The 25,412-nt window shown below is 38.5% G+C and overlaps 4 protein-coding genes across 6 annotated transcripts; 3 read left to right on the forward strand and 1 right to left on the reverse strand.

Annotated features, from left to right (window-relative positions):
- Positions 1-873: 873 nt before the first annotated feature.
- Positions 874-3,448, forward strand: LOC115690718 (tetraspanin-6). Its single transcript, XM_030617170.2, has 3 exons — positions 874-1,494; positions 2,316-2,632; positions 3,157-3,448. The coding sequence occupies exons 1-3, from the start codon at positions 1,003-1,005 to the stop codon at positions 3,194-3,196; spliced, it is 849 nt and encodes a 282-aa protein (XP_030473030.1). The 5' UTR covers positions 874-1,002; the 3' UTR covers positions 3,197-3,448.
- An 838-nt stretch (positions 3,449-4,286) lies between these two features.
- On the reverse strand, positions 4,287-5,773 carry LOC115690719 (AP-1 complex subunit sigma-1-like). Its single transcript, XM_056313094.1, has 6 exons — positions 5,714-5,773; positions 4,995-5,086; positions 4,807-4,915; positions 4,676-4,711; positions 4,500-4,586; positions 4,287-4,343 (listed from the first exon to the last, which is right to left on the reverse strand). Exons 1-6 carry the CDS (start codon positions 5,771-5,773, stop codon positions 4,287-4,289), a joined length of 441 nt encoding a protein of 146 aa, XP_056169069.1.
- Positions 5,774-14,832: 9,059 nt separating this feature from the next.
- Positions 14,833-19,596, forward strand: LOC115690723 (MLO-like protein 2). Its single transcript, XM_030617176.2, has 15 exons — positions 14,833-15,130; positions 15,313-15,370; positions 15,491-15,720; positions 15,937-16,053; positions 16,149-16,209; positions 16,638-16,726; positions 17,109-17,183; positions 17,290-17,384; positions 17,470-17,519; positions 17,757-17,797; positions 17,919-18,092; positions 18,216-18,251; positions 18,386-18,453; positions 18,681-18,741; positions 19,005-19,596. Exons 1-15 carry the CDS (start codon positions 15,005-15,007, stop codon positions 19,371-19,373), a joined length of 1,650 nt encoding a protein of 549 aa, XP_030473036.1. The 5' UTR covers positions 14,833-15,004; the 3' UTR covers positions 19,374-19,596.
- Positions 19,597-21,006: 1,410 nt separating this feature from the next.
- LOC115690726 (uncharacterized) lies at positions 21,007-25,121 on the forward strand. Of its 3 annotated transcripts, none has more exons than XM_056312957.1 (7): positions 21,007-21,316; positions 21,432-21,459; positions 22,841-23,071; positions 23,887-23,950; positions 24,028-24,087; positions 24,338-24,401; positions 24,846-25,121. In XM_056312957.1, exons 1-6 carry the CDS (start codon positions 21,201-21,203, stop codon positions 24,391-24,393), a joined length of 555 nt encoding a protein of 184 aa, XP_056168932.1. In that variant the 5' UTR covers positions 21,007-21,200; the 3' UTR covers positions 24,394-24,401; positions 24,846-25,121. The 3 variants fall into 3 exon arrangements, with proteins under 3 accessions (XP_056168932.1, XP_056168930.1, XP_030473048.2); XM_056312955.1 differs by lacking the exon at positions 24,846-25,121 and adding an exon at positions 24,534-24,753; XM_030617188.2 differs by lacking the exon at positions 24,846-25,121 and having other exon boundaries at positions 21,008-21,316; positions 24,338-24,753.
- Positions 25,122-25,412: the final 291 nt, after the last annotated feature.

Raw genomic sequence — 25,412 nt, forward strand, 5'->3', positions numbered from 1 at the left:
TAGCACCACCAATGCCTTCCCTCCCAATCCAGAGAGAGCCCACAGGATTGATGGTGTGTACTAATAGTTCCCTAATAAAGTTGAGCGATTAACGTTATGACTTGAACCCAACCCAAGACAAAGCAGCCAAAAGGGTACTTGAGTCCTAGAGATGATGGAGTACGAGCGGGGAAATCCGGCTACCTGAAGAAGGTTTACGAAACACTCGGCAAGTTCATGAACCGGTTACGTTTAGGCTTTTGGCAGGGTCTCTTTTAGATCCAATGTATGTGATTGGCTTACTCTAATTGGACATATCTAGACCATAGTTTTCGGGAGCTTGATTTGATCTTTCGAAGGTAAAAAGACGTAGATAATATATATGGTCATAATAAATGAAGCTATCTCACGGGTTATGTACTTGGGTCATCATCGTGAACTAACCCGATAAGGGTTCGGGGCGACTTAGAGTTCTTAACTTCGTTGAGCTGGTTCAAGACAAATCATAGTCATTTAATCCGAAAATGAACACCAACTTTCATTGATTTAGGTTTGATCACTGGGCTAAGCCTCCATCAGACGGAGATGCTTAGTGCCCAAGTAGTGCGATCGAGTCATCACACACTTTACGCCAGAAAGTGCACTGAATAACCCTAAGCCAAGGCAAAAAAGCAAACGGACGAAAGGCAGATGGACATATCTTTAAAGGCTTTTGATCAGAAACAAAGAGGATGCAGCAACAGAAAGCGAGTGAATAAAAAATCTAAAAGCAGTTTGACAAGGTACACACTCTAGCTAATTGCATGGTCTTAATTTACTCTTATCTTAATACCATGTGGTACTTATTCCATTTCAAAAATACATGATACAGAGATAAATCAGAAAAAGATTGCTGGACTAAGATATGTTCTGTTTATTATTAAATGTACCTCGAATATGTTGTCGTTCATTTAAAGCTAAAGCTGAAGAAACACAGCCTCTCTTGATCTCTTCCATCGGAGAGAGAGAGAGAGAGAGAGAGAGATGTACAGGTTCAGCAACACAGTGATAGGCTTCCTCAACCTCATAACTCTCCTGGCCTCCATCCCTATCATCGGGGCTGGCCTGTGGATGGCCAGGAACACCACGACCTGTGAGAACTTCCTCCAGACGCCACTGCTTGTCCTCGGCTTCATCGTCCTCGTGGTCTCCCTTGCTGGCTTCATCGGGGCCTGCTTTCGTGTTGCGTGGGCGCTCTGGCTCTACCTCTTCGTCATGCTGCTCCTCATCGCGGCCCTCACCGCCTTCACCATCTTCGGCTTCGCCGTCACCGGCCGCGGCAGCAACGTGGAGGTCCCGGGGAGGAACTACCATGAGTACCGGCTAGGGGACTACTCGGAGTGGCTGAGGAATAGGGTCAAGGACCCAAATAGTTGGAATGATATCAAGAAGTGTATCTTGGGGTCCAAGACTTGTGCCAAGATTCAGAATTGGACTCCTCTTGATTATCTGCAGAAGGACATGAGCCCTGTCCAGGTAAATGATGTTGTTCTCTTCTTCTGGAGTTTCTTTTCCAGGCTTTGACTAATTTTTCCTAGAAAATCAATGATGCAAGATGTTTGGCATGGCCATGGAAGTTTTCAAAGAGCCATGGGATGGGACTTACAAGTTCAATAGTATCAATGGAATTGTTATCCCTAAGTTTAAATTTTCAGTGGCCAACTTTCCATGTCGATAGTTCAATCAAACAACAAAGCCATTGAACAATTAGTCAGTTCAATCCTGGAAGAGAAACAAAAATTATTAAGACAAAAATGTTGGAAATTAAAAAGCTCAATCAAAAACTTCTTGCATGTCTATGGAGCATACAAGGTTTTCATTAAACTTGTTTTCATTTTTCTTCCTTAATGTTCTTTCCAGTATTTTCTTTGTTTTGCCACATTCACTTAGTATCTAATTTATGAGTTCATGCTTTGGTGCCTCGTTTTGGCAGGAGTATGGGATTTTCTTTCTCTAAATTGCCAAAAAATAGAAGGATGTTCTGATAAATCCAGGATATGGTAGGAAAATAACTTTCTAGGAAAACAGAGGAACAGGAAAAGTTGTGTCCCAGGATGAAATTTTTCTCCTAGTTGAAGCTGATCAAGAGGCATCATTAATTTCACACATTCCTCTACTTTTTTTAGCTCAAAATCATGATAATGGCCATACATACATACATACATACAAAATTTACTAGCAAGATATCTCATTTCGCTTAAGCTCTGAGTTTATAGGAAAGAATGACCAAAACATTTTATGACCTTCTTTGATTATACCTACTTACATCACAAATGACTAACTTATTACATATATAGTCTGGTTGCTGCAAGCCACCAACATCATGCAACTACAATATGGCCACAATGGTGGCTCAGGACCCGGATTGCTATCGGTGGAACAACGCCGCAACCATCCTGTGCTATGACTGCGACTCGTGCAAAGCCGGGGTTCTTGAGGAAATGAGGCAGACCTGGCACAAGCTTGCTGTCCTCAGCATCGTCATGCTGGTGCTTCTCATCTGCATCTATTCCATTGGCTGCTGTGCCTTCCGGAACACGAAAAGGGCACAGACCGACCACCCATATGGCGAGAACCGGATGAGCAAAGTCCGGCCCCGGTGGGACTACTATTGGTTAGTAAATTAAGCCCACTATCTTGATTATTGCCCCCCTTTTCTTTATTATAGACAATGCTGCTTAATCGATTTTATAAGCATGTTATATATTATTAGGTCTCTAGAATTAGATAATTACTTGCTTAACTAAAAAAGCAAGTTAGTAGGCTTGAGAAACCAAAGCATAATTAGAGAGTGACAGACTTCTGTGGAGCTACATGATATTTTGACAATATCTTTGTCAGACCAATTAATTATCCTCACATGATAAAGGAAGGTGTTTTGAACCCAGTTACCCCCAAAAGAAAGTCTCTCTGTTTTTTTAGCTTTTGTTCCTTTTTGACAAAAGCTGGTTAGACTTTCAGTGAGATAACATCATTGAATTCGTTTGGGTGCGTACAATATAGTGAGTGCATCACTGAAAACATATAAATTTGAATATAATATGGTAGAAGTACTTCTCATTCTATCTCTATGTCCTTGCTTGCTTTTTCTTGGGCATGGTCTGAAGAATATACATTGTTGGTCCTCTTTGGTGACAGGTGGAGATGGTGGTATGACTGTAAAGAGCGGCTTTATTAGCACACAGGATCCCATCTTCTCATTAATCTATAACCTTTCTTTTTCCCACCACCTTCACTTTCTTTTCTCTTTCTCTAAGGAAGTCGTGTTCATATTCTCAGTTTGTATTCTTGCTACAGCAAAAGAGAGGGGACAAGTCCATTGCTCCTTTTGAGGAGATGGGTAATGGTCATAGAGGTCTCTCATTGTCCAAAGTGACTTCGTGAATGCTTCCTTTTCTTGTACAAAGATGGGTTTTGCTTTTGTCTCCCAGTACATGGCTCACGCTGTTTCTGCTTTCTTGCAGTTTTTCAAATTTTACTCTGCTTTATGTACTCTCTTCCTATTCGAATAATGTTAGATTCACAAAAACTGATTAAGGAATTAGTCTATAAACTGGTCTAAAAATTAGACAAACAAAGAGGCAAACCAATAAAAAAAATGAAAGAAAAGAAAAGAGAAACTCCAGCTAAGATGAGAACATGATGCATGGGCATACAATACCGACCGCGTCTATCACGTCACTGTGTAAAGCTATCAGAACAAGCAAGATTCCAGTCGCCTGTTTAAACACCACAGGTTCACACAAGAGAAAGGGCGTTCTTTCGGGAAACAAGTTATCGGGCGTTTCGAATTTAACTAACATGACATAAACTCACCTGGGACCTGCATCTGGCAATATGGCGTGCAAGCCGTGATTTTATTAGGTTAGCCCATCCTGGTAAAAGGATTAAGAGAAAACATCCTCAATAATCTCTAAGGAACAACTTAAGTTTAAGAAACATCATTCCCAGACAAACTGTATTTCGTTGCGATATGTCTTGCAGGGAAAAAAACCCTCAGTAGGCATACGTGAAGATATTTAAGGTGTGACGGAATGCGACTGAACTATTACCACAAATACAGCACATCCAAAGCCAAAACTGAACTTAAATTGCTGAAAGTCACAAACTTTAGTGTTACATAAAGAATACTTCAAATTCAATGAATAGGAAACACGATGACGCAAAGAAAGGGATACAAAACACAGCAACAAGCATATCGTATCCAACTTGGTGGCTCGGGAGCAAAACTGGAGGAAAGATAGAATTTGCCAGTTATCTGATGGCTATCATTTTGTGGCTTGGGAGATTATGTTGCTTATTGAACTTGCCTCTTCTTTTGCAGCCTCCACAAGAGAATCCCATAATCAGATAGCAAAGTCTCACATTAGCAAAGATAACAAGCAAAAGATGTTCAGCACTTAACGCATCAAAAACACTGTGCATAGAGAGAGAGAGAGAGAGAGAGAGAGAGAGAGAGAGAGAGAGAGAGAGAGAGAGACCTGCGCTAATACCCGCCATAAATTTGTCATCCTGTTGGACTCTTGAACTTCACCAGCGATCACAAGCTCATCCAAGATATAGTAGGCCTGAAATGTCCACAGCAATAAGCATTTCTCAATATTGTTTACCATCGCAGACAGCTACAAAATCTCTGCAACTGGAAAAGCATAAGTACCTCATAAAAGTTATATATGATGTCCACCTCACAAACCTGCAAGTAGTGAGGGAAATTAAGGTAAAATCAAGGACATTTCATATGGACAAATTAGTATCTACTGGCTTAAAAAGGTACGGCTGTTCCCTCACGTTGCCAAAGCACAGGTCCAAAATCTCCACATATTGATGAATTACTTCAAGAGTCTCCAGTTCATTATCGTCAGGATCAATGCACATGCAAAAAAAGAGACCCTCGTATCTGCACAACATGATTGCAATGAACTTGATCAAAGACGACAAAGCGCCACGGAATGAGCCAATTAACTTTCTCACGATACCTTCTGTAGACAACCTTTAAACCTCTCCACTCCAAGAGATTGCACAGCTTATCGTCTCTATGAAGGATTAACCCACTGATTTCTCGGATGACCTTCTCAGATTACATTCCCATTCACAGAGAGACGTCAGTCTCCATATTATTAAAACCAGGTGCAGATGACTGATATCTCAACAGAGCATTAACAAACAAGAACTCGAACAGTTTCAATTTTCAGCAACCAATCAATTTACTATGGCGCTCAAAAATCTTATCAATCCAATGAGAGTTCCTGATGAGGTTGAAAGAAACCATGTCTCAGAATGAGGATAATACCTTAGTCCGTTCCTTCTGCGAATATGGCGAGTACCATTTTGTCAACCTGACCTTCCTTTGACGATTAATTAGAATAATAAAATGAATCCACAACATGCCACCAATATAAGGAAATAAAACTCAAACAGAACTTATAGAAAGAGATCAAAATGTGCGGCTTTATTTGTATGCAATGGTGGCCTTTGCTTTCATTTATAAAGTGCCAATATAGTTTGATACAAACACAAAAATCCAGCTTATTTCCCATCTTTTTGTAAAGAAATCTACAAAGAAAAGCATACAAAATTAACAGACGATAAGATAATAACAGCAGAGGAAAACCATGCTTGCAATTTAGGGCGCCCAGTACTAATGAGATATCTATCTTCGGTCAGATAAGTTCATTCCGATGAACAGTTGCTGCACCAACAAGTCTCTAATGCACAGCTTTAGAAAGCTAAATGTTGCCTCAAGCATTCCCCCCATGCAGTTTTTGCAATGTGCAAGTCATTGTTGCGAGAAATTCTCATGGAAAGTACATAAAAGTCATTGTGTAAGTCGCACACAAAGATCTTCCAGTTCATCATGAGCTCTACGTAGATGATAAATGACAACGAGGGGTTTCTTTTTCTTCTTTTCTTGTTCCTACTTTACCATGATTCGGGTCGGAGATCGAACTCAAGTCCTTCAAATTTGCAGGCGACTCTGCACCATCGGCGATCGGCAATGCCTGTGGGGAATGTGTAACCTTAGGAAGCAAATGTGAATATGAGATTACTCGTACGCCAAGTGCTATTCTAATAGCGAGAGAGCTGTTTTTCCGCCCGAGTTGGCAAAGCATCGCCGGTTTTCTCTTCCGAATTGCCATCTCTCTCTCTTTGACTGTTCTGGTAACGTTTTCAGTACCATTACACAGACCAAAGCAGTTATCAGTACGCGGTTTCGTCCCTTCAATCCGGTAAACCGACCAAAACTCTTGTTTGTTTCGTGAAAAATTAATAATTAAAAAAATATTTTTTTTTTCTAAAAACGATTATTTGTCTCGCTTATAAAAATGAATATATGAAAAATATTTTCATCAATTATGAAAATATTTATATGTAAATTGTTATCGATAAAGAAAATATTTTATATCGACTAATTATTTCCAATAATACAAGCGATTATTTTTAAGAAATTATTTTTTAATACATTCATTTTTTACGAAACAAACTAAACTAATTGTACATAATCAAGACCATGTAACACATTACGCTGTGATTTAAAAAATCCTTAAAAATAAAAAAATGAAATATAAAAAAGATATGTTATATTTTCTCGATATTTGGTCATTTGAAATTTAAAAAAAAACTAATAAGCCATTTGAAATAATTTATAATCCATACATATTCAAAAGAACAAGGTGGGAACCAACAACATCGGATCCAATTATTTAAGCCATCAAATGACTTTTTTCTAAAATAGCTCCACGCCAGCCCATGTATGATTAAAAAAATATTAAAAAGCAGCCACGCCGAATTTCGGCGCGCCATGTCAGCAAATTCGGCCATTGCGGAAGAGCTAAATTGCACCCTATAAAAACCTATTAGAGTTTAATTGCGCAAATTCCAACCCTTTTAACACTTGATTGTATATTGGCGCATATGTTGCAAATTTGGCCATGAGCTCGCCGGAAAATGCACCCGATGAAAAAGGTTTAGAATTTAATTGCCCTGAATTTTTAAAGACAAAAAGAAAAATCACTCAAATAAGTTTGACATTCGGCCAATTTGTTAAAGCAATGTTGTTGCTCATACGATTAAGACCCTAGAGATTGGATAAATAGAGTAAGAGCAAGAGCTTGTTTGGTATAATTGTGGCTGAATTGTAACCGTTGTAACCGTGTTGTGCTGTAAACATGCTGTAAGTTTTATGTTTAGCAATTATATTTTGAAATCGCAGTATCTCTCAAAGTTGGGTAAAAAACGGCTATAACTTTAACGGTGCACAGCTGCTAAGGAATTTGCCAAACACTTTTCAAAGGAGAAAATTGTCCAAAGTGATCATAAATCTATATACCGCTGCTAATCTAGTCCTAAATTATTTTCAATTTTGGCTATTGTAGTCCTAAATATTTTGACGATTTTCTAATGTAATCCATCTGATCAATTTTTGCCGGAAATCACGGACGCGGCATCTAGTCCCTGTCGATTGCCAATCGTCGTATGATTGCTGACTGTCCTACGTGGCACGGCGCCCGGTGATCTAATGTGTCCGACTTCACTCAAAATAACGTTGTATTTAAATATGTTATAATTGTTTTATTCTTTTCTTATCTTTCTTTTTTTTAATTTTTATTTCTTTTCCTTCTCTTTCCTTTACTCTTTTATCTTCTTCCTCTAAAGCATGGCCTTTCCCAGCGAGAGTAATCAGAAAAGAACCTCAAAACTCAAACTGAACTCTCCAACCTTTGAAGAAGAACAACTATCATCCTCCATCTAATTTTCCTCAAACACAAAACACTTTTTACGCTTTGGTTTCTCAGCACAAATTGTAACTAAACATAGGGCTGTGATCTGAAAAAGTTCATGCCTTCCTCTGACTAGAAAATCCATTCGAGAGCTACGATCAATCTCCTTACTTTTGCTCATTCATCTCTACTTCATCCTTTCAATGAGAGGATGAATCATTTGTTAATGCTGTCAAATTTCTAGAAAAAGCTCGTCCGAAGGTCAGATTCGTGCAATCGAAGAAAAATGGGATCGGCCATCATCTCAAAATAGGTCCATCACCATGAAAGTTAAGAATATTACTAAGGCATCGAGCTCTACCGCAGTGTCAACCAAGTTTGACAACCTCAGGCTCCGCAGTGGCATTGAGCTCGAGCCCCAGACCTGGTAGCTCGAACTCCGTCGCAGCATGGAGGTCAAGATCGTATCTGGTTCAACTTGGCACCGAGGGTTCGATGGACAAGCTTGCGACGAAGGACCAGAGTGCCATCTCCATTCTCCTGACCAAGCACTTAAAAGTAGAACCAGAGAATAGCAAATTGTTCGGAGATGAAGAAGATGATGAACAATGACCGAAGATAAGAAAAAAAAGGAAGGAAGAAAAAGAACATAAAAGAAATCTATGAATTTTAGGCAAAAGGACCTTGTTTTGGCTAAAACTGTCCGTGTCATATCACCGACTATGCCACATAGGACAGCTGGCACTGATTGGATCTATACCTGAGCAATTTCCGGTCAAAATTGACCGAATGAACTATATTGAAAAATCGTCAAAAATTTAGATTACATTGGCTAAATTAGAGACTTTTATGATTGAATTAACGGAAGTACAATATGTTTAGAATTTTTAGGACAAATTTTCCTCTTTCAAAGCTGGAATATTTCTTTTCACAACTAAAATTGATGCAGGAAAGTTGTACTAAATAGAATCTAAGTAGTCGAGTTTCCCACGACCTTGCTGGTAAAGGGAATGGAGGGAGGTGGAGATGCTAGTATCATTGGTACAGGTTTTGACTCCCGCGTTATGAAAGAGGCAAAGCAAAAGTCAAAGAGTGAAGAGAGTTAGAGATAAGACAGACAAAAAAAAATAAAATTGTGAGCTCTTGATTCACAAGTAAACAATCGAACCGACTTAGATTAAGTTATTGATTGGTTCTTGGACTCCAACAAAATAAAGGCAGGACCAGGCTAGTGATCCGATGAGTATATGATTGAATAAGTTGATTCGAGCCTATCTGGCTCAGCCTAATTTTTAAAGCATTAGGCTCCGTTTGTTTCCTGAAAATTGAAAGATTTGAAAAATATTTTTCCAAAAATTATCGCTTATATCGCTTATAAAAATGAGTAAACGAAAAATATTTTCATCGTCCATGAAAATATTTAAATATAAATTGTTGTCGGTAATGAAAATATTTTTTATTTACTGATTATATTAATCAATACAAACGATCATTTTAAAAAAAATTCCAAATCATTTATTTTCTGCAAAATAAATGAAGCCTAAGTAATTATTTTATTTTATGAAGGAATCAAATGGGGAGGTGCAAATTGTTTCTTTCATCTAGCAAGTCATATCATAACATCTTCTTCATCTTATTCACTTTGGTTGTTGTTGCTGGAAATTGTTTCACCTTCTCATCGCCGGTTTGAGACGCTGTTATTGACCCCAAATTTAGTTTTTGGTCGAAACTGACCCCAAATGAGAAAGAAAAACTCTCCTCATCATTGTCAAAAAATTGTATCGGAATATGGAGAAATCAAGTTTGTAAATTCTATGGTCGAATTTTTAATGTTTCCCTAATAAAATGATTTATGTCAATTCTGATTATATTTTACTTCTTGAAAATTCCCAGATGTGTTTGATGATTTTTGATAATTTAGGTGCTCCTAAACCTATCTATCTGCATGTCAATAATTTTTTTTTTGGTCGGATCTGCATGTCAAATTGAAAAGGTGTCCTGACACGCTTCTTACTTTAGCATTTTCATGCTCCAACAAAATGTTTCATGCTCGCACCAAACCTACGTGTAGCATTTTCACTTTGGTTGAGAATGGGTTGCTTCCTGCGATTTACGTATTCGCTATATGCTTCTATTGGATTAGCTAGCAGACATCTTCATTAAGGGACTATTTAGTCCGGGACATGCACTATTGAGATCCAATCTTTTGGTTGTTATACCTGTTTTGGATTGAGAGGTATTTATATGCAAATCATATGTATTATGGGGTCTTTTGGGAAAATTACCAAGAAAATCCTAAACCTATTGTACAGTGGCTAATTTAATACTAAATCTTTTAATTTAGTCAATTTAGTCATATACCTTTGAACGACATGCTAATGAAGTCCTTCCGGTCAATTTTAGGTGAAAATCGATGACGTAGACACCGGTCGTCCTACGTGATAAGTTTGGTGTTGACGTAGATAATTTTTACAATTTTTTAAATTTATTTGGGAAAAAATCAAAAAAATACTATAAAAATTATCCACGTTAGTTCCAGCGGTGCCACGTAAGCCGTTCAACGTCCACATCAGCAATATCCGATCAAAATTAGTCCGAAATACTGAATTGGTACCATGTCAAAAGGTTTATGACTAAATTGGCATTTAGGTTTTTTTTTTACACTTTTCCCCCTCTATATGTAATTTGAAAAAGAGTTAATACCATGAAAAACCCCAAACCGGTACACCTATGACAAATTTACCCCAAACTAATTTTTTGATCAGAAAAAACTCCAAATTAGCACACTTGTGACAAATTTACCCTCCATTAAATTAGATTAATACCACGAAAAATCACAAACGGGTAAACTAATATGTGCTAAAACCTAAAATGGTATATCTGTTAACTGCCACATGTCATCCAACTTAGCAATTTAGGGCCCGTTTGACAACCTGCCAAATAGTAAAAATTTCTGTTCTTTTGTTCCCTAATTAGTTTGGGAACAGAAATCCGTTTGTTAAAGTTTTTGTGCCCGGGCACAATTTTGCAAAAAATTATTTCCAGAATTAGTTTTGGAATAGAATCAAGAAGAAAAAAAAAGTAGCTTTTTGATTCTGGAACAACTTTTCCATTTCTGATTTTTCTTGATTTTCTTCTTTTTTTTGGTTTGTTGATGTTCTTCGGCCTGCCGCCCGCCAGCCGCCAGAGAGGGCATCGTGGCCCTCGCCGCCTGGGCGAGGGCGGCTCGCGGCCGCGATGGCGAGGCCTCGGCCAGCCAAGGCGAGGCCGACCTTGCCATCGCCACCCAGGTCTGTCGCCACCTAGGTCCGTCGCCTGGGTGGTGATGACGAGGTCGGCCTCGCCTTGGCTGGGCGAGGCTCGACCTCGCCCAGATTTTGTTTTTCTTTCTTTCCCTTCCCTTTCTTGGCCATGGCCGGTTGCCGGCGCAGGTGAAATTTTGTGTAGTTACCAAACACATTTCTGTTCTTTTTCTATTGTAAGAATAGAAATTTGGGGCAGTTACCAAACGCCTTCAAGTGCTTAGAAATTGTTTCCGGGCACAGAATAAAAAAGAATCATTTCTGAGTAGAATCTGTTCCTGGGCACAGAATGGTTACCATGATAGTAAAATTTAACGGAAACTAACGGAGAGTAAATTTATCACAGGTGTACCAGTTTAGAGTTTTTTTTGTAATATTAACTCTTTGAAAAATTAAGAATTGCTAATTAAGAAAAATGAAAAAGAGCTGCTAGATAATGCAAGAATCCAATGATACTCGTCACTTCGACAATTGTCTTGGATTTGTCCATGGATCTATTAAACAATTCCACTAAAACCCAAAAAAGTAATTTAAACATCCCATGTGAGGGACACCTTGAAAATCAAAGTGTTTCAGTTTCTAACCAATCTCACCTCGGCACATGCGATAAAAGATTTTAAAACCTTTTTTTTTTTCACGTGTTTAGATCGTATGATCTCTTTTGGCATGCAGATCTCAATGAATATAAAATAATATTTACGGCGGCGAATTTTGCCGAGGATAGTTCCAAAGCTTGACCAAGACGAGCTATTGTTGAGAATTTATTGAAACCACTAAATTTAAAGGGAAAATGATATAAATAATTTTTGAAGTTTAATCTAATATGTAATATGATCCCTAAAATTTTAATTTTAATGTGGTCCCTGAATTTTAGCCTAATGTAAAATGTAGTCCTTGAACTTTTAATTTATTCAATATAATCTCTAAACTTTTGGTACATATTTATTTAGTCCATGGATTAGATAATTCAGGGACTAGATTGAATCCAGAAATATCGTAATTCATGGAGTAAATTGAACGTTTATTAAAAGTTCATGGGCTATATTGAACAAATTAAAAGTTAAAAGACCACATTACACGTTGGACTAAAGTTCAGGGACCATATTGAATAAATTAAAAGTTAAGGAACCGCATTACACGCTGGATCAAAGTTCAGATACCATTTGTTTATCCCAAATTCAAAATGTGGTAAAGTAGCTCCTACACGGGGAACTACTCCTTTGATGGGTGTTTCGAGAATTGACAATTAATCAGAGTAAGTTACTAATTAAGCACGTAACAGCTGGAAATTGCCCTCTAGCTTGTAGTTTATAAATCGATAGGCTCGGTTTGTTTCATAAAAAATACTAAAAACCGATTGCTTGTATTGCTTAGAATAATTAGTCCATTGAAAAGGTTATTATTATTGATAATAATTTATGTTTAAATATTTTCATGGATGATGAAAATATTTTTCGTTCATTCATTTTTACGAGCAATTATTTTTAGGAAATTTTTTTTCAAACAATTGATTTTTTGCTAAATAAACGTAGCCAAGACAATATATTTTTCCTTATATATATATATATATCATCTGTCCATTTTAAGTCGATGATCTATGCAAGGTCAATGAAGCAAAAGTCTTGCTCGGGTCTTGATCAATGTGGATGTGGATGAACGTGGCAGCAGCCCAAGATTTGAAGACTGTTGACCCACGTCTTTTCCCACTATTTGAAGTTTGAATTCATTAATCTCGAAACCTAAATTTTCCATAGGTATAAAAATAATAACAATCATGGCTCAGCCTTTATCCAATTTTCATATACGTAGATGAAAGGCATGTTACTGAAAAAATAAAGGGTTAATATTACAGAAAGTCCCCAAAAACTCTAAACTGGTACACATATAATAAATTTATTTAAAATTAATTTTTTTACCATAAAAAAAATCCTAAATTGATACATTTGTAATAAATTCATCCTCCGTTAGTTTCTGTTAAATTGAATTAACACCATGAAAAATCACAAACTGATACATACGTGAACCTCGAACTGGCACAACCATCAACTGTTACGTATCACCCAACCCAGCAATTCGACGGTAAAATTTAACGGAAACTAACAAGAGATAAATTTATCACATGTGTATCAATTTATGATTTTTCGTGATATTAATCTAAAAATAAAATAGTATTCGATAATCACTTTTCTGTACTAATCCGCGTACGTAAGGTCCAAATTGCGTGGAAAAATATAAAGTTTTTAAAATCATGTGCGAAGAGGAAGGAGCGAAGAAAGATACAGATAAAGGACAATTAAAAAACAGGACAAATGACCATACGAACAGCAGACATTGACAGATATATACAATACATCCAAAAATTAATAAAACTAAGTAAAATAAACATGGTAGGCGGCGGTCCCCAATGGCTGCTAAGGAATTAAATAATTTAAAAATGAAAAGGAAATGGTCCTCCTATGACCAGGTCGTACCTTTGGCGTCGCCTCAAAGATCTTAGGAATATGTAAAAATATGGAAGGCATAAAGCGCACATTCTGCACAGCCTTTTTTTTTTTTTTTTTTTTTTCCTTTTTTCGCTCTAGTCCTCGAATTAGTACGTGTGTACAATCAAGTACCTGAATTTGTAGAATTTTTCCAATTAAAGCTCTGTTTGTTTCGCGAAAAATAAATAACTTGAAAATCATTTTTCTAAAAATTATTGCTCGTATTGCTTGAAATAATCAGTTAATGAATAATGTTTTATTATCGACAACAATTTATGTCAAAACATTTTTATGAACGACAAATTTTTTTTTTCGTTCATTTATTTTTATAAGCAATACAAGCAATTATTTTCAGGACAATATTTTTCTAGATCATTCATTTTTCGCGAAACAAACGCATCCTAAGTCTCTCAATCTTTGTTTTTCGACAAATTACAGACGATCAAATTGCATGGACCAAATTATAGGAATGATAATCTTAACACCCCATTAGACAATTCCAATAGCTTTCGATTCAACAGAGCCTTCGATTATTTCGCCGTCTTACCACTGGCCAGTACCAGCCGGCAATCATCAATTTATTAGAATCGGAGGGATTTGACTAGAGAATCATATAAAGTTATAAAACTTGGTTGTACAATTTGTAAGCTCAATGATCATATTGAAAAAAACGGTGCACATTCAAAGACCAGGTACACACTTTTTTCTTAACAAATATAGGGACACGGCGACACATTATTTCGAGAAATACGAACGATTTGGATATATTTGGGAATGCCATTATTTTGAGTGAGGTGGGGGTTAGAAAACACATTTGGCTCATCCTCGGTCACTATTTAACACGGAATTCACTATTGAATATATAAAATATTCATCTTTTTCCGACCGTGTTGAATCTTTTTAACGGTGCAGCTCTATTGCGCAAAAAGGGAGGAATCGTTCAAGAGCTTCTCGTGACATTCATAAACGTGTCATGAAAGATTCTGGTACTTCTAGAAGTGGAATCAACAATTGACCGCGTAGACGTCCCGATTTCATGGCTACATTCAATAAAAAAAAAGTATAGTAAATTCTCCAGGTTTGACGTTTTTAATGAAATATTTTTTTTAGTATAAGCTTTTGTTATCGAATAAAGTTGCAATTGTTCTCTGAGATGGGTCGGAAGATAAAGTCAGATGGGGCCCCAATGTGCGGTCGAAAGTCATATGCATCACCTTCTAGGCGCCTCGCCCTCCTTCCACGCAAAACCCGTTGAAAAGTCAAAGTCTTCGAAGTTTCAACCACGCTGATATATAATCCCATTCATCATTTGCATAGCTGCTTCACATGCTCCATACCATCTCGTTCTCCGCCTCCGTTGAATTACCTTGCTTTCTTGTTTCCTTCGTTGGACCGGAGCGTCCTCTTGCTCTCATCGACGCGGGGACTACTCCTCCGGCGACGTGACTTCCGGCTAGGTGCCGAGGATCTTCGCGGCACAGTGATGGCGGACGACTACGAGAAGGAGCGCACTCTGGAGGAGACCGCGACGTGGGCGGTCGCCATCGTTTGTTTCGTGATACTTGCCCTCTCCATCTTGTTGGAACATGCCATTCACCTCTTTGAAAAGGTGGGCGAGCTTTGATCGCATTCTCTTTATTGCTTTCGCGTGGTTGGCAAGCTAAAACGGAAAAGTTCTTGAAGAGCTTGATCGTGGCTGACTGGATTGATCACTGACTGTTGTGTTAGCTACGATGTCTTTTCCCGTTGTCTGATGAATGTCGCTGATTGCTCTGTTCTTGCCATTTGCAGTTCTTAAAGAAAAAGAGGAGGGTAGCTCTTGTTGAAGCATTAGAGAAGGTTAAAGCAGGTGATTTTAACACTCGACTTGCTCTCGCCAACTTTCATTAACAGAAACGCAGACTCTCTTAATGATTTCTTTGCGCTTTATTGATCAGTTCTCTGTTTTTTTTTTTTTTCGCTTGGGCAGAGCTTATGCTGCTGGGGTTCATTTCACTGCTTCTGACAGTGCTGCAAACTCCAATATCGAACATATGCGTCTCCAGGAAAATCGCGAACTCCTGGCGTCCTTGTAGCAAGGGGGCCAAGGCCGAGTCGGACTCCGAAAAGTACGGCCGTAGACTCCTCGAGTTCTCGGACTTCGATGGGGTCATCCGCCGGAGTCTGGCCACGAAAGGGTACGATAAATGCACAGGAAAGGTAATACTAAGCTTTTCAAATATCTCTGTCAAATCACTTCATCGTCTTTGCAAGTTTTGGTCATATCACATAAACATACCCTTAGTTCAAGAAACTATACTGTGCGATCGAGAGAAAGTGTGCATCCCTTCATTTATGTCTCTCTGAATGTTTGGATCAATGTAAAAATCTCTGTCGCTGCATATAGTATTAACTTGTACTGAACAATTTGTGCAGGGCAAGTATGCCTTTGTCACGGCGTACGGTATACATCAGCTCCATATATTCATCTTTGTGTTAGCCATCTTCCATGTTCTGTACTGCCTCTCAACCTTGGCTCTGGGCAGCATTAAGGTACAATAGAAAGTTACAAACTGAAGAACCTCTCTCTCTCTCTCTCTCTCTCTCTCTCTCTCTCTCTGAGTGGCCTTGTTTGGTTGTTGCTGCAGATGAGACGATGGAAACAATGGGAAAAAGAGACAAAGACACATGAATACAAGCACTTCAATGGTAATCTCTAAACTCCTAACATAAAAGACCATGACTTAATTTGATTAGCTTCCTCGATTAGTATTTGACTAGGAAAATATGCCCTGAAAATTACGGATATTTGGTCACACACTTTGCCTAATTAGTGAATCTGGTGTGCTGTCAGCATCCATGAATTCCTTACTAAGAATGCCCATCAACCATTACCATGTGGTTAACCCCCTTAGATATTCATGAGGAAAAATTAGGTGCGCACATAAGTGAATTGTTTAAATTTCTGCGTTCGAAGTTGTATCTAATATTCTCTGTCCACTGAAATTGCGGTACTTATATATGATCTGTTGGTCATGGGCGGGTGCTTCCAGTTTTAGTCAAACATGAATGACATTGAATTGTTATCATCTCCTTGTCCAATTATGGCTAAAGCCAGAGCCAAATCTCTGTTGCAGATCCAGAGACGTTTAGATATACAAGAGACACATCATTCGGTCGAAGGCATTTGAGCTTTTGGAGCCGATGGAAAATTACTGTCTGGATAGTAAGTACATATTCCCAGATAACATACAACTTGTGTACTAGAGTTCAAATTGGTTTAGAATATCTGTCAGCAGATCATATTAATTTCTCAAACTGGATAAAGAAATTTATTCACGAGCAATTTGGGATCGACATGCTTGTGAGTCTAAAATTGAGTTCACTTAGCACACGATGCAGATGTGAAGATTCACAGTCAGCCCTTTTGTTAATTTATATGTTAGTGACAGTATTCCAACTTTGGCACAATTTTAGCTTTGTTTGCAGGGGTGATAAATGTTTTTATCTTTCTCTGAGAAATATAAACAAAGTTACTTTTTCTGATGGAAGAAAAAAAACCAAGATCCTCCCAAGAGTTGACCTAAGGTTTCTTCCCCTTCTGTCAGGTGTGCTTTTTCAGACAGTTCTTTGGATCAGTCACAAAGGTTGATTATTTGACACTACGACATGGATTTATCAAGGTAAGCACACGCTTGTCGACATGTGAAGTAGTCACATTCACATCGCCAAGTACGATCATTGTTACAAAGAAGGTCAATTAAAGGTTTACTTAAATTGCAATCGCAGGCACATTTGCCAGCCGGAAGTGAGATGACATTCGACTTCCAGGATTACATCCGGAGATCACTCGAGGACGATTTTAAAGTAGTTGTCGGAATAAGGTAGGAACTGCCTAATGTTAATGTGCAGTTCATTTTGTCTGACTACATGTATAAGTCTCACAATTCGTGATTTTTTGACATGCAGTCCGGTTATCTGGTTCTCTGCGGTGCTTTTCCTTCTGACCAATACGCATGGTAAGCTCGGATGATTATTGCCGCCTTCACTTGCAAAGAAAGCAAATAATTTTGATTAGAGTCTTCAAAAACTCTGCATTCTGATGCTCATGCCATTTCCTTCTCTCTGTTTCATTAAGCTCTCATTCAAAATCATACAACTGGTTTTTATATAGTTTCCTATTTAAATCTCTGTGGCTGCTCTGTGTTTTTTCTCTGTTGCTGAGACACTGCTTTCTTTTTTGTTCTATTCCGCAGGATGGCGTTCTTATATATGGTTGCCGTTTATTACTCTGATTGTAAGCACAAAAGCTTAAAGCAATCTATATTTTTTCTTGTCCTCTCGAAAACATCTCTTCTGAGGATATTGGGTGTGAAATGTTGATGATTGATATGTTAATCAAAGGGTGGATCTTGCAGATAGTACTCTTGGTGGGGACAAAGCTACAAGTTATAATCACGAAAATGGGACTGCGGATTCAAGAGAGGGGAAATGTGGTCAAGGGCGTTCCTGTAGTTCAACCCGGCGATGAGCTTTTCTGGTTCGGACGCCCACGTCTCCTCCTTTTCTTGATTCATTTCATTCTTTTTCAGGTACTAAGAACTTCTTCTGTCAAATAACATCCTCGTATAATTCATTTTTTTTATAAGACCTCGTTCATATTTTGTATCTTGATCTTAAAATTTTTGTTCTATGTCCACTCTTCTCGATTGCAGAATGCTTTTCAACTGGCCTTTTTCGCTTGGGGCACGGTAAGCATTTTATCTGATCCATCGCTTTATCAAATTATGCACGTGTGGCCATTGAAGTGTTTATTGTGATACTCCCAACCTTAATCAATTGCAACTTCCGTATGTTCTAACGATGATTGCCATCACGTTTTCAGTATTCATTTGGCTTCAAGAATTGCTTCAATGAACGCACTGCGGATAACATCTTCAGAGTTTCAATGGGGTCAGTATTACCTAATTCAGATCACTTACCATACATCACTCGAGAAAAATAGGGATACATGGAAAGGATGGCAGATTTATCGCCGATACTCTTTAGCAAAATAGAAAAAAAAGATAACATGAGAGTATAGCTTACATACGTAGCATGCACAGGACACTGAACTATCTGTGCACATTGGCAGACTATGCTTGAAGCTAATGCCACATTTGATTTCTTCATTTGAACAGGGTATTCATCCAGGTCCTCTGCAGCTATGTGACCTTGCCTCTCTATGCTTTGGTGACACAGGTTGGTGAAATTCTTATGTAATTATCCATTTTCGCAATGGATTATCCGCGAATATCCTAATGTCCTTCAAGGAAAATGTCACACTTGACTGTGGTGATAGCACACTAATACTAACAAAACCAATCCCCTTCCGTCGAATTTCACATAAACATTTCCCAAAAATCGGTGTCGAGAATGTTTGGATTTCAGACTGGAAAGGAAATGGAACAGAAAACTTGCGATTCACCGGTATAAGAACTTTGTTTCGTTTCGGCTATTTGCAGATGGGATCGACCATGAAGCCCACCATCTTCAATGACCACGTAGCAACAGCGATCAAGCACTGGCATACCACGGCGAAGAAACACACCAAACAAAGCCACCACTCCAATGCCGACCCGTCGATCTCCAGCCGGCCGACAACGCCGGCTCATCTCCTGCAAAAGTACAACCACAGAAGCGAGGAGAGCCTTCACGAGGTCGAAAGCGAGCATTGGCACGAGTTAGAGTTGACCAATGAGTCTTCTCATGACCACCAATCAGCCCACGACTCCGAGATTGCTAGGCATTCTGATGTCGTGGAGGAAGAGCAGCGGGACTCAGCAAACCGGCCATCGGCGCCGCCTCAGGTGACCGCCCCGAACCGCAGTTGACATCAGTTTAGTTGGTAAATAAATCCACCAACAATAAAGGCTGTTTTAATGGCGATTACGGAGCATTGGAGCTCGAAAGAGTCGGCGGAGTTGCAGAAGTACATTGTTTCTAGAGTTTGTGATAGTTCCTGAGTTTCTGAATTGTAAATCTTTGAAAGAATTCTTGTTCATCATCCCTTAACTTTCTTTATATTCAAAAGGGTGTCCGGATAAAATTTTACTTTTCGTCTGCGCCGTTTACAGCATCATCGACTCCTTGGATTATCCAAAGCGTCGGAGGGGAGCTAGAGCTAGCATGTAATTGTCCAAAATAGTTGGAAAACTCATCGCCTCCTTGCAAGACCAGCTGGAGCATGCCAGCATGGAATAGACTAATGATCATATACGGTACATCTACCAAGAAATTTGGTGTAATAATGATTGGAGCTGTTGGCAAAATAATTAGCTGAAAAGACAATAATGAGGGATCAAAAGGTCAAAGTCCTTTCACACGAGAACATGACTCGAACATAACGCGAATCCAATATTTCCTTGTCAGGATCTTTTTAGCATGGAATGCATATATTATTTGGTACAAATTATGCATCAAGTTTCTTTGAATTCGGAATTGGTTTTATATATAAAGGCGAGAGCAAGATGAAAGGAAAAGATGGCGGGAGAAGCACAACATTTTAGTTAAGGCTGGCAATTCGTGTGGCGTCCACGTATTTTTGTGGGTCATTTGAATGATTCTTTTATGCCGTTTATAAGGTGGTTTAGATGTGTCTGTGAAAGTGCTTTTCATGAAAAAACAAAGAAAAAAGTTAAAATGCATCGATTTAAAAAAAATGGTTATAAATCAGTTTTAAGTTAAGTCGGGTTGTAAGTTAAGATTTCTTAAAATAGATTTGTATTGTGTTCGAGTCACGTTCTCATATTATGCGAAGAACTGTCGTTCCTAATTTTAGTTATGTCTTGTATAAAATGGCATGTGTAAAACTATAGAGAACTAACAACTTTTTATCCTTCCAAAAAGAGAAGTACCATCAAGCGCCGGATAGTATGATTAAGGTCAAAATTTCAAATGTTTTTACGAAGGATGTGATGACAAGTTTAATCATAAGCAATCCCGTGTTCGAACCACCACAAAACTTACCCACCTTCTCATGGGACAATAAGACAAATAGTCACTTCGAATCCCACAAAAACACATGGGATTTGCAAAAAATATATCAATTACAGTGGAATAAAAGTAACTTGAAAATATTGCCACCAATATAAAGCCGATCCTGCTTTTAGTATCCATAAACTAATTTTTGCTTTCTAAGTCCAAAAATTCATTGACAACGAACCTAATTAAAACTAAGATCCTCATTTTTCTTTTTTTTTGCAACCCGAGAAAGAGAAAAAGACAAAAACCAAACCAAACCTCACTTTATTAACCTATGCACTTTTCATGTCCATCTTCAAAAGAATAAAATCAAAAAATAAAAATCAAAAGGGCCCTAATTAATTGCACCTCAATTATTTGCCGTTTAGTACAATAATAATAATATAATAATGATAATGATAGATGAGATAAGATAATTATTATTACATTATTTTGGTTGGTTGCGGTTTGTTTTTTTTTTTTTTTGGTCGAAAAAAAAAGGCAATCACCATTCCCACAGCCTTTCCTTTTCCTCATTCCCACGGCCTTCTTTCTTCCTCGCCGCCAGCCACCAACCGTCCCTCTCCGGCGAACGATTCCGTGCATAAATTGCGCGAGCAAAAGCACGTAAATGTTCAAGGAATTCAAGTGAATAAAGGGTTTTTCTCTGGGAATCTGATCTCGGGTCCCCGTCGAAAATGGAGGTCCGGCAGAACCCGGCGGCGGACAACTCGTCGGTCTCCGGTCGCCGGCAGGCGCCGAAGCAGGCCAAGCCCTCCCCTGTTCCCGTCGATTCGACCTCCGTCACTCAGAGGTGGGGTTTTCTTCCTTTTTGCTTTTTCTTTCGGTGGCTTTTTGTTGGGTTCTTGGCGTTGAGGAGTTTCGGGGGTTTGATCGTGGCTGGGTTGCGTCTTGTTTTGTTTTGACAGGCTCCAGAAGGAACTGATGGCTCTGATGGTATGTGTGGTGTTCCTTGTTCATTTGGGTGTCTCCGCATTGTGTTTCTCTTGACAAATTTTGTGCCCAGTTCTGCCCGCTTCTCATCAACATTTGCTGCCTGTGCCAGCCAAAGAACGTTCCTTTTCTTTCTCTTTTGCCTTGAATTGTCTGGACCATGGTCATTTTCTGCCATTACTCGGTGGAGTTGTCATAGTTTCTCTGAAGTTCACTGCCAAATACGTTGGAGGTTGCTAGTGAAGTTACAAGCAAACCCCATGGCCATCATGGGTTCGTGGTCATGGAACGGCCTAGTGTGCGGATTAGAAGAGGTTCGGTTCTCCTGATGGAAAATGAGGAAGGAAACTACGTTTAGATCATGACAAAGAACTAGTTAGTTGTCCCTGAATGATCACATCGACATCTTCCGGGACAGTTGCATAGCCCATCGATGATGTGCCGGGCATGTAGAGCTCAATCATGTTCGTGGCATAGATAGGTCTGTTTGTTTAAAGTGGAGATTAAAGGTGTCGTGTGGGCAAGATAGTCATCTTCAACCGTTTAAACAATTTTAGACTTCTCTAATCAAATAAGTGAGCTTGTTATTTGTGTTAACCCAATGCATATATACACATTTAAACACCATTATACGCGTTTATATCTCTGACTAGGCAGGTATATGTACCCAAATCAATTCTTAAATTTTCAGGTTTTAACGTCACATACAAAATAAACATTTACATCTAGGCTAGATAGGTATATGTAATCATCTTAATTTGATACGACATGATTATTATGCCATAAGAAGAAAAATCGCCGGCCCTAGTTTGCTTTGGGCAGGAGAATATGCACATTGTAAGTGAAGCTTCTCCTTGAACTTGCATCTTTTCCTGGAATCTCTACTATCGCTTAGGTGCTGACCTAATTAACAGTTTCCAATTCCTATTTGTGTGAGTATCAAGTTACTACATTTACATCTCCCATATGAAGGAGCATTGTAATTTGCCAGTATTCTGAAAGATAGAATGAAGGCACTAATACTGTGGCCAATGTAAATTGTTAAGTAGGTCGAGATTGGTTAGGAGACTTTGGGGGAAAATAATTAATGACTCTAAACGGTTTGCAATAACTTCAAGATCATTGTGCTTTATACAGAAAGTCATATGCTACATTGCAATAAGTCATCATTTTTTTTTCGGCCAGTATTGCAATCAGTGATTGGGTGAAATTTAAAGGTCATTAATAAATATGATACTTTTTCAAGCTTCCAACTTTAAGTTTCTGAATTTTTTTTGTGCTCTTCTGTCTCTTGCCTCAACTCTTTATGCATTCACCTCTCCTTTTCTTCTATGTTTTTGTCTGGCCATTTCATCTAAATACCAGAGAATGCTTTCCTGTGCAGATGAGTGGAGGAGATCTTGGAGTATCGGCATTTCCTGAAGGTGAAAGCATTTTCGCATGGATAGGAACGATTGAGGGTGCAAAAGGTACGGTGTATGAGGGTCTCTCTTACAAGCTTTCGTTGCGGTTCCCATTGGAATATCCATTCAAGCCACCGCAAGTCAAGTTTGAGACTCTGTGTTTCCATCCGAATGTCGATCAGTTTGGCAATATATGTCTTGACATCCTTCAGGTATCGTGCTTCTCAGCAAGTAATAAACCTTTTTAAAGACACTTTATGGCACGAAAGCTCTTCGTTCTGGGGAGTTGACATTAAACCTGTACTTTTGTTTTACCTGGCGTTCGCAAAAATTATTTGGACATGTACTCTTATCGCTTTCTCATGGCCATTCCTGATATTTTTCCTACAAGGATAGAGTACTTCTTGGTTTTGAGACAATTTTTACTATCAATTCTTATGGATTTTAGGTTATTGGAACCTATATGTTTAGAATGAGAATTCAAATAGGCATTTTGCAAAAGGGCCATAGTTTCCTCCATTCCTGCAGAAACTTCCTCTGATGAAGCCTCTAATTAATGGGTTCCAAATATGGGATCACTCACATGCAATTTAAGCCAGATAAATGTGAGAGATGTCTGTGTTTTGAACCCAACAATCAGAAAATTAAGTTGGAGGAGGGATGGACGAAATATACCCTTCTCAAAATCGTTTACCCTTCAGTTTTCAAATGCATACTTGGGTTGCATTTATAACTTTTTTAATTGATTTTCCTATTTCCATCTTTGTTTCACCATAGTGTGATTGGTAATTCCATGTAAATGTGTTTTAGATTGAAGCTGAAAATTTGATGGGCCAAACTGAAGCTTCTGTTGATTAAGAAAATTAAAATTTTGTGATGAAATCTGTATCCTGGGTAATTAATTTGAGAGTAACGGATTTAGAAAAATGAAATTTCAAACTCTTTAGTAAATTTTCCTGTGCTGTCACTTTTTTATTGCCTTAATGTTTATGCAATTGATGGCATCTCTTGTGGAATGTCGCAACAGGATAAGTGGTCATCAGCATATGACTGCAGAACCATTCTTTTGTCCATTCAAAGTCTGCTGGGAGGTCTGAATAACTATTTCTACCAATCTACACAGTTTTTAGGTTGAGTTTTCTTCCACTCAAATGTTGCGTTCTTGCAGAGCCCAATCTTGACAGTCCTCTCAACAGCTGTGCTGCGGCTTTGTGGAACAATAAAGAAGGTTTGGATTTCATCTCTCTTGCAATGTTCTGATAATTCAACCCTAAATTTGATGCATTTGTCCTATTGCCTGTGCTTCTCCTTTTAGTTGTGCTATAAACAACAAGAGTAAATACCATGTCTGTACCTTTGCACATGCTGGCAAGAAGTACAGAGTCACCATGTCGCTTTATCTTTGATGATTGTGTTGATATGACTGGTAACATATTGGTACAATTTGTTAAGACGTTTATGTCGCTGTGCATTCACAGATTACAGAAAGATGGTCCATAGACAAAGCTTCGCTGGAGAGCTTTTCGAAGAGTGATCCGTAAGGTACTTGTACTTCTACTGTCACATGGGATACATTGCATTGCCAGGTTCTCTCTAGATTTCGAGAGAAGAGCTCGACACTGATCTAGATTTGTATAGTCTCTTTTTTACAATAGTTGAATATTGTATCTGTAAGATTGATTTGTTAGGCATGATAGACCCCAAAATGGGTGAAGACTTGGCGCACATTTGTCTGTTCAAGATGACTTTCAACTTCTGTCCAAAGAAAACTGGGGACTTTGTACGTCATTCACGGTCTGTTTGGATTTGTATTTGTACTGCTTCTGCTGTAACATTTGTTTGCGGAAAATGTAAGTGATCTTGGTACGAATAAAAGGGATCGTCATTTCTTCCTCTGTGGATGGATTAGACAACCGCGCTGTTAGCATGGAATTCTTAATAAACCCACCACCCTTCTCAGTATAATCACCATCTTCACTTGGGCAGAGGCATTATATTCGCAACTACTCTTGAAGATAACCAGTAGTTCTAGCTACAGATCGCATCAGGAGGAAGCAAGAAAAATTGCATGAGTACCAGAGACGACATCAATTAGGTTTGAAGCCTGGGTGAATCATTTTTGTACTCTATTTACGATTTCTACAGTTTCATCTCCCGTTCTTTCCATGAATCGACCTAGGCTACAAATTTGCATTTTCGGACGTTCTTGTAAACTTGTCTATTAGTCTATATGCTTTGTGCCCATCCCAATTCTCTATCGGAGATCTAGCTGCATTCATGTTCTGTTTGGAATGACAACTGATGGATGGTCTGCATGAATTTGAAAGGTGGTCATTACATTTACAATGCAGGATCATTTCCACATTGGATCTTCACTACTTTCACCGACGTATCATGATAGATTGTCTGCACAAAAGTCTTGTGGTGATAACCAATTCCCATAGTGCAATACTATTCACTACAACACTGTTCGCTTTCTTTAACATGTCGAACTGGTGAAGTCATTTGTAAATGGATTGAGTTTGATTTGAACTAGAATGACATGTATCGAAC

This window comes from Syzygium oleosum, unplaced genomic scaffold (assembly GCF_021117445.2).
Source record: "Syzygium oleosum isolate NSW1041296 unplaced genomic scaffold, Sole_v2.1 Sole_v2.07, whole genome shotgun sequence".
Taxonomy (NCBI): domain Eukaryota; kingdom Viridiplantae; phylum Streptophyta; class Magnoliopsida; order Myrtales; family Myrtaceae; genus Syzygium; species Syzygium oleosum.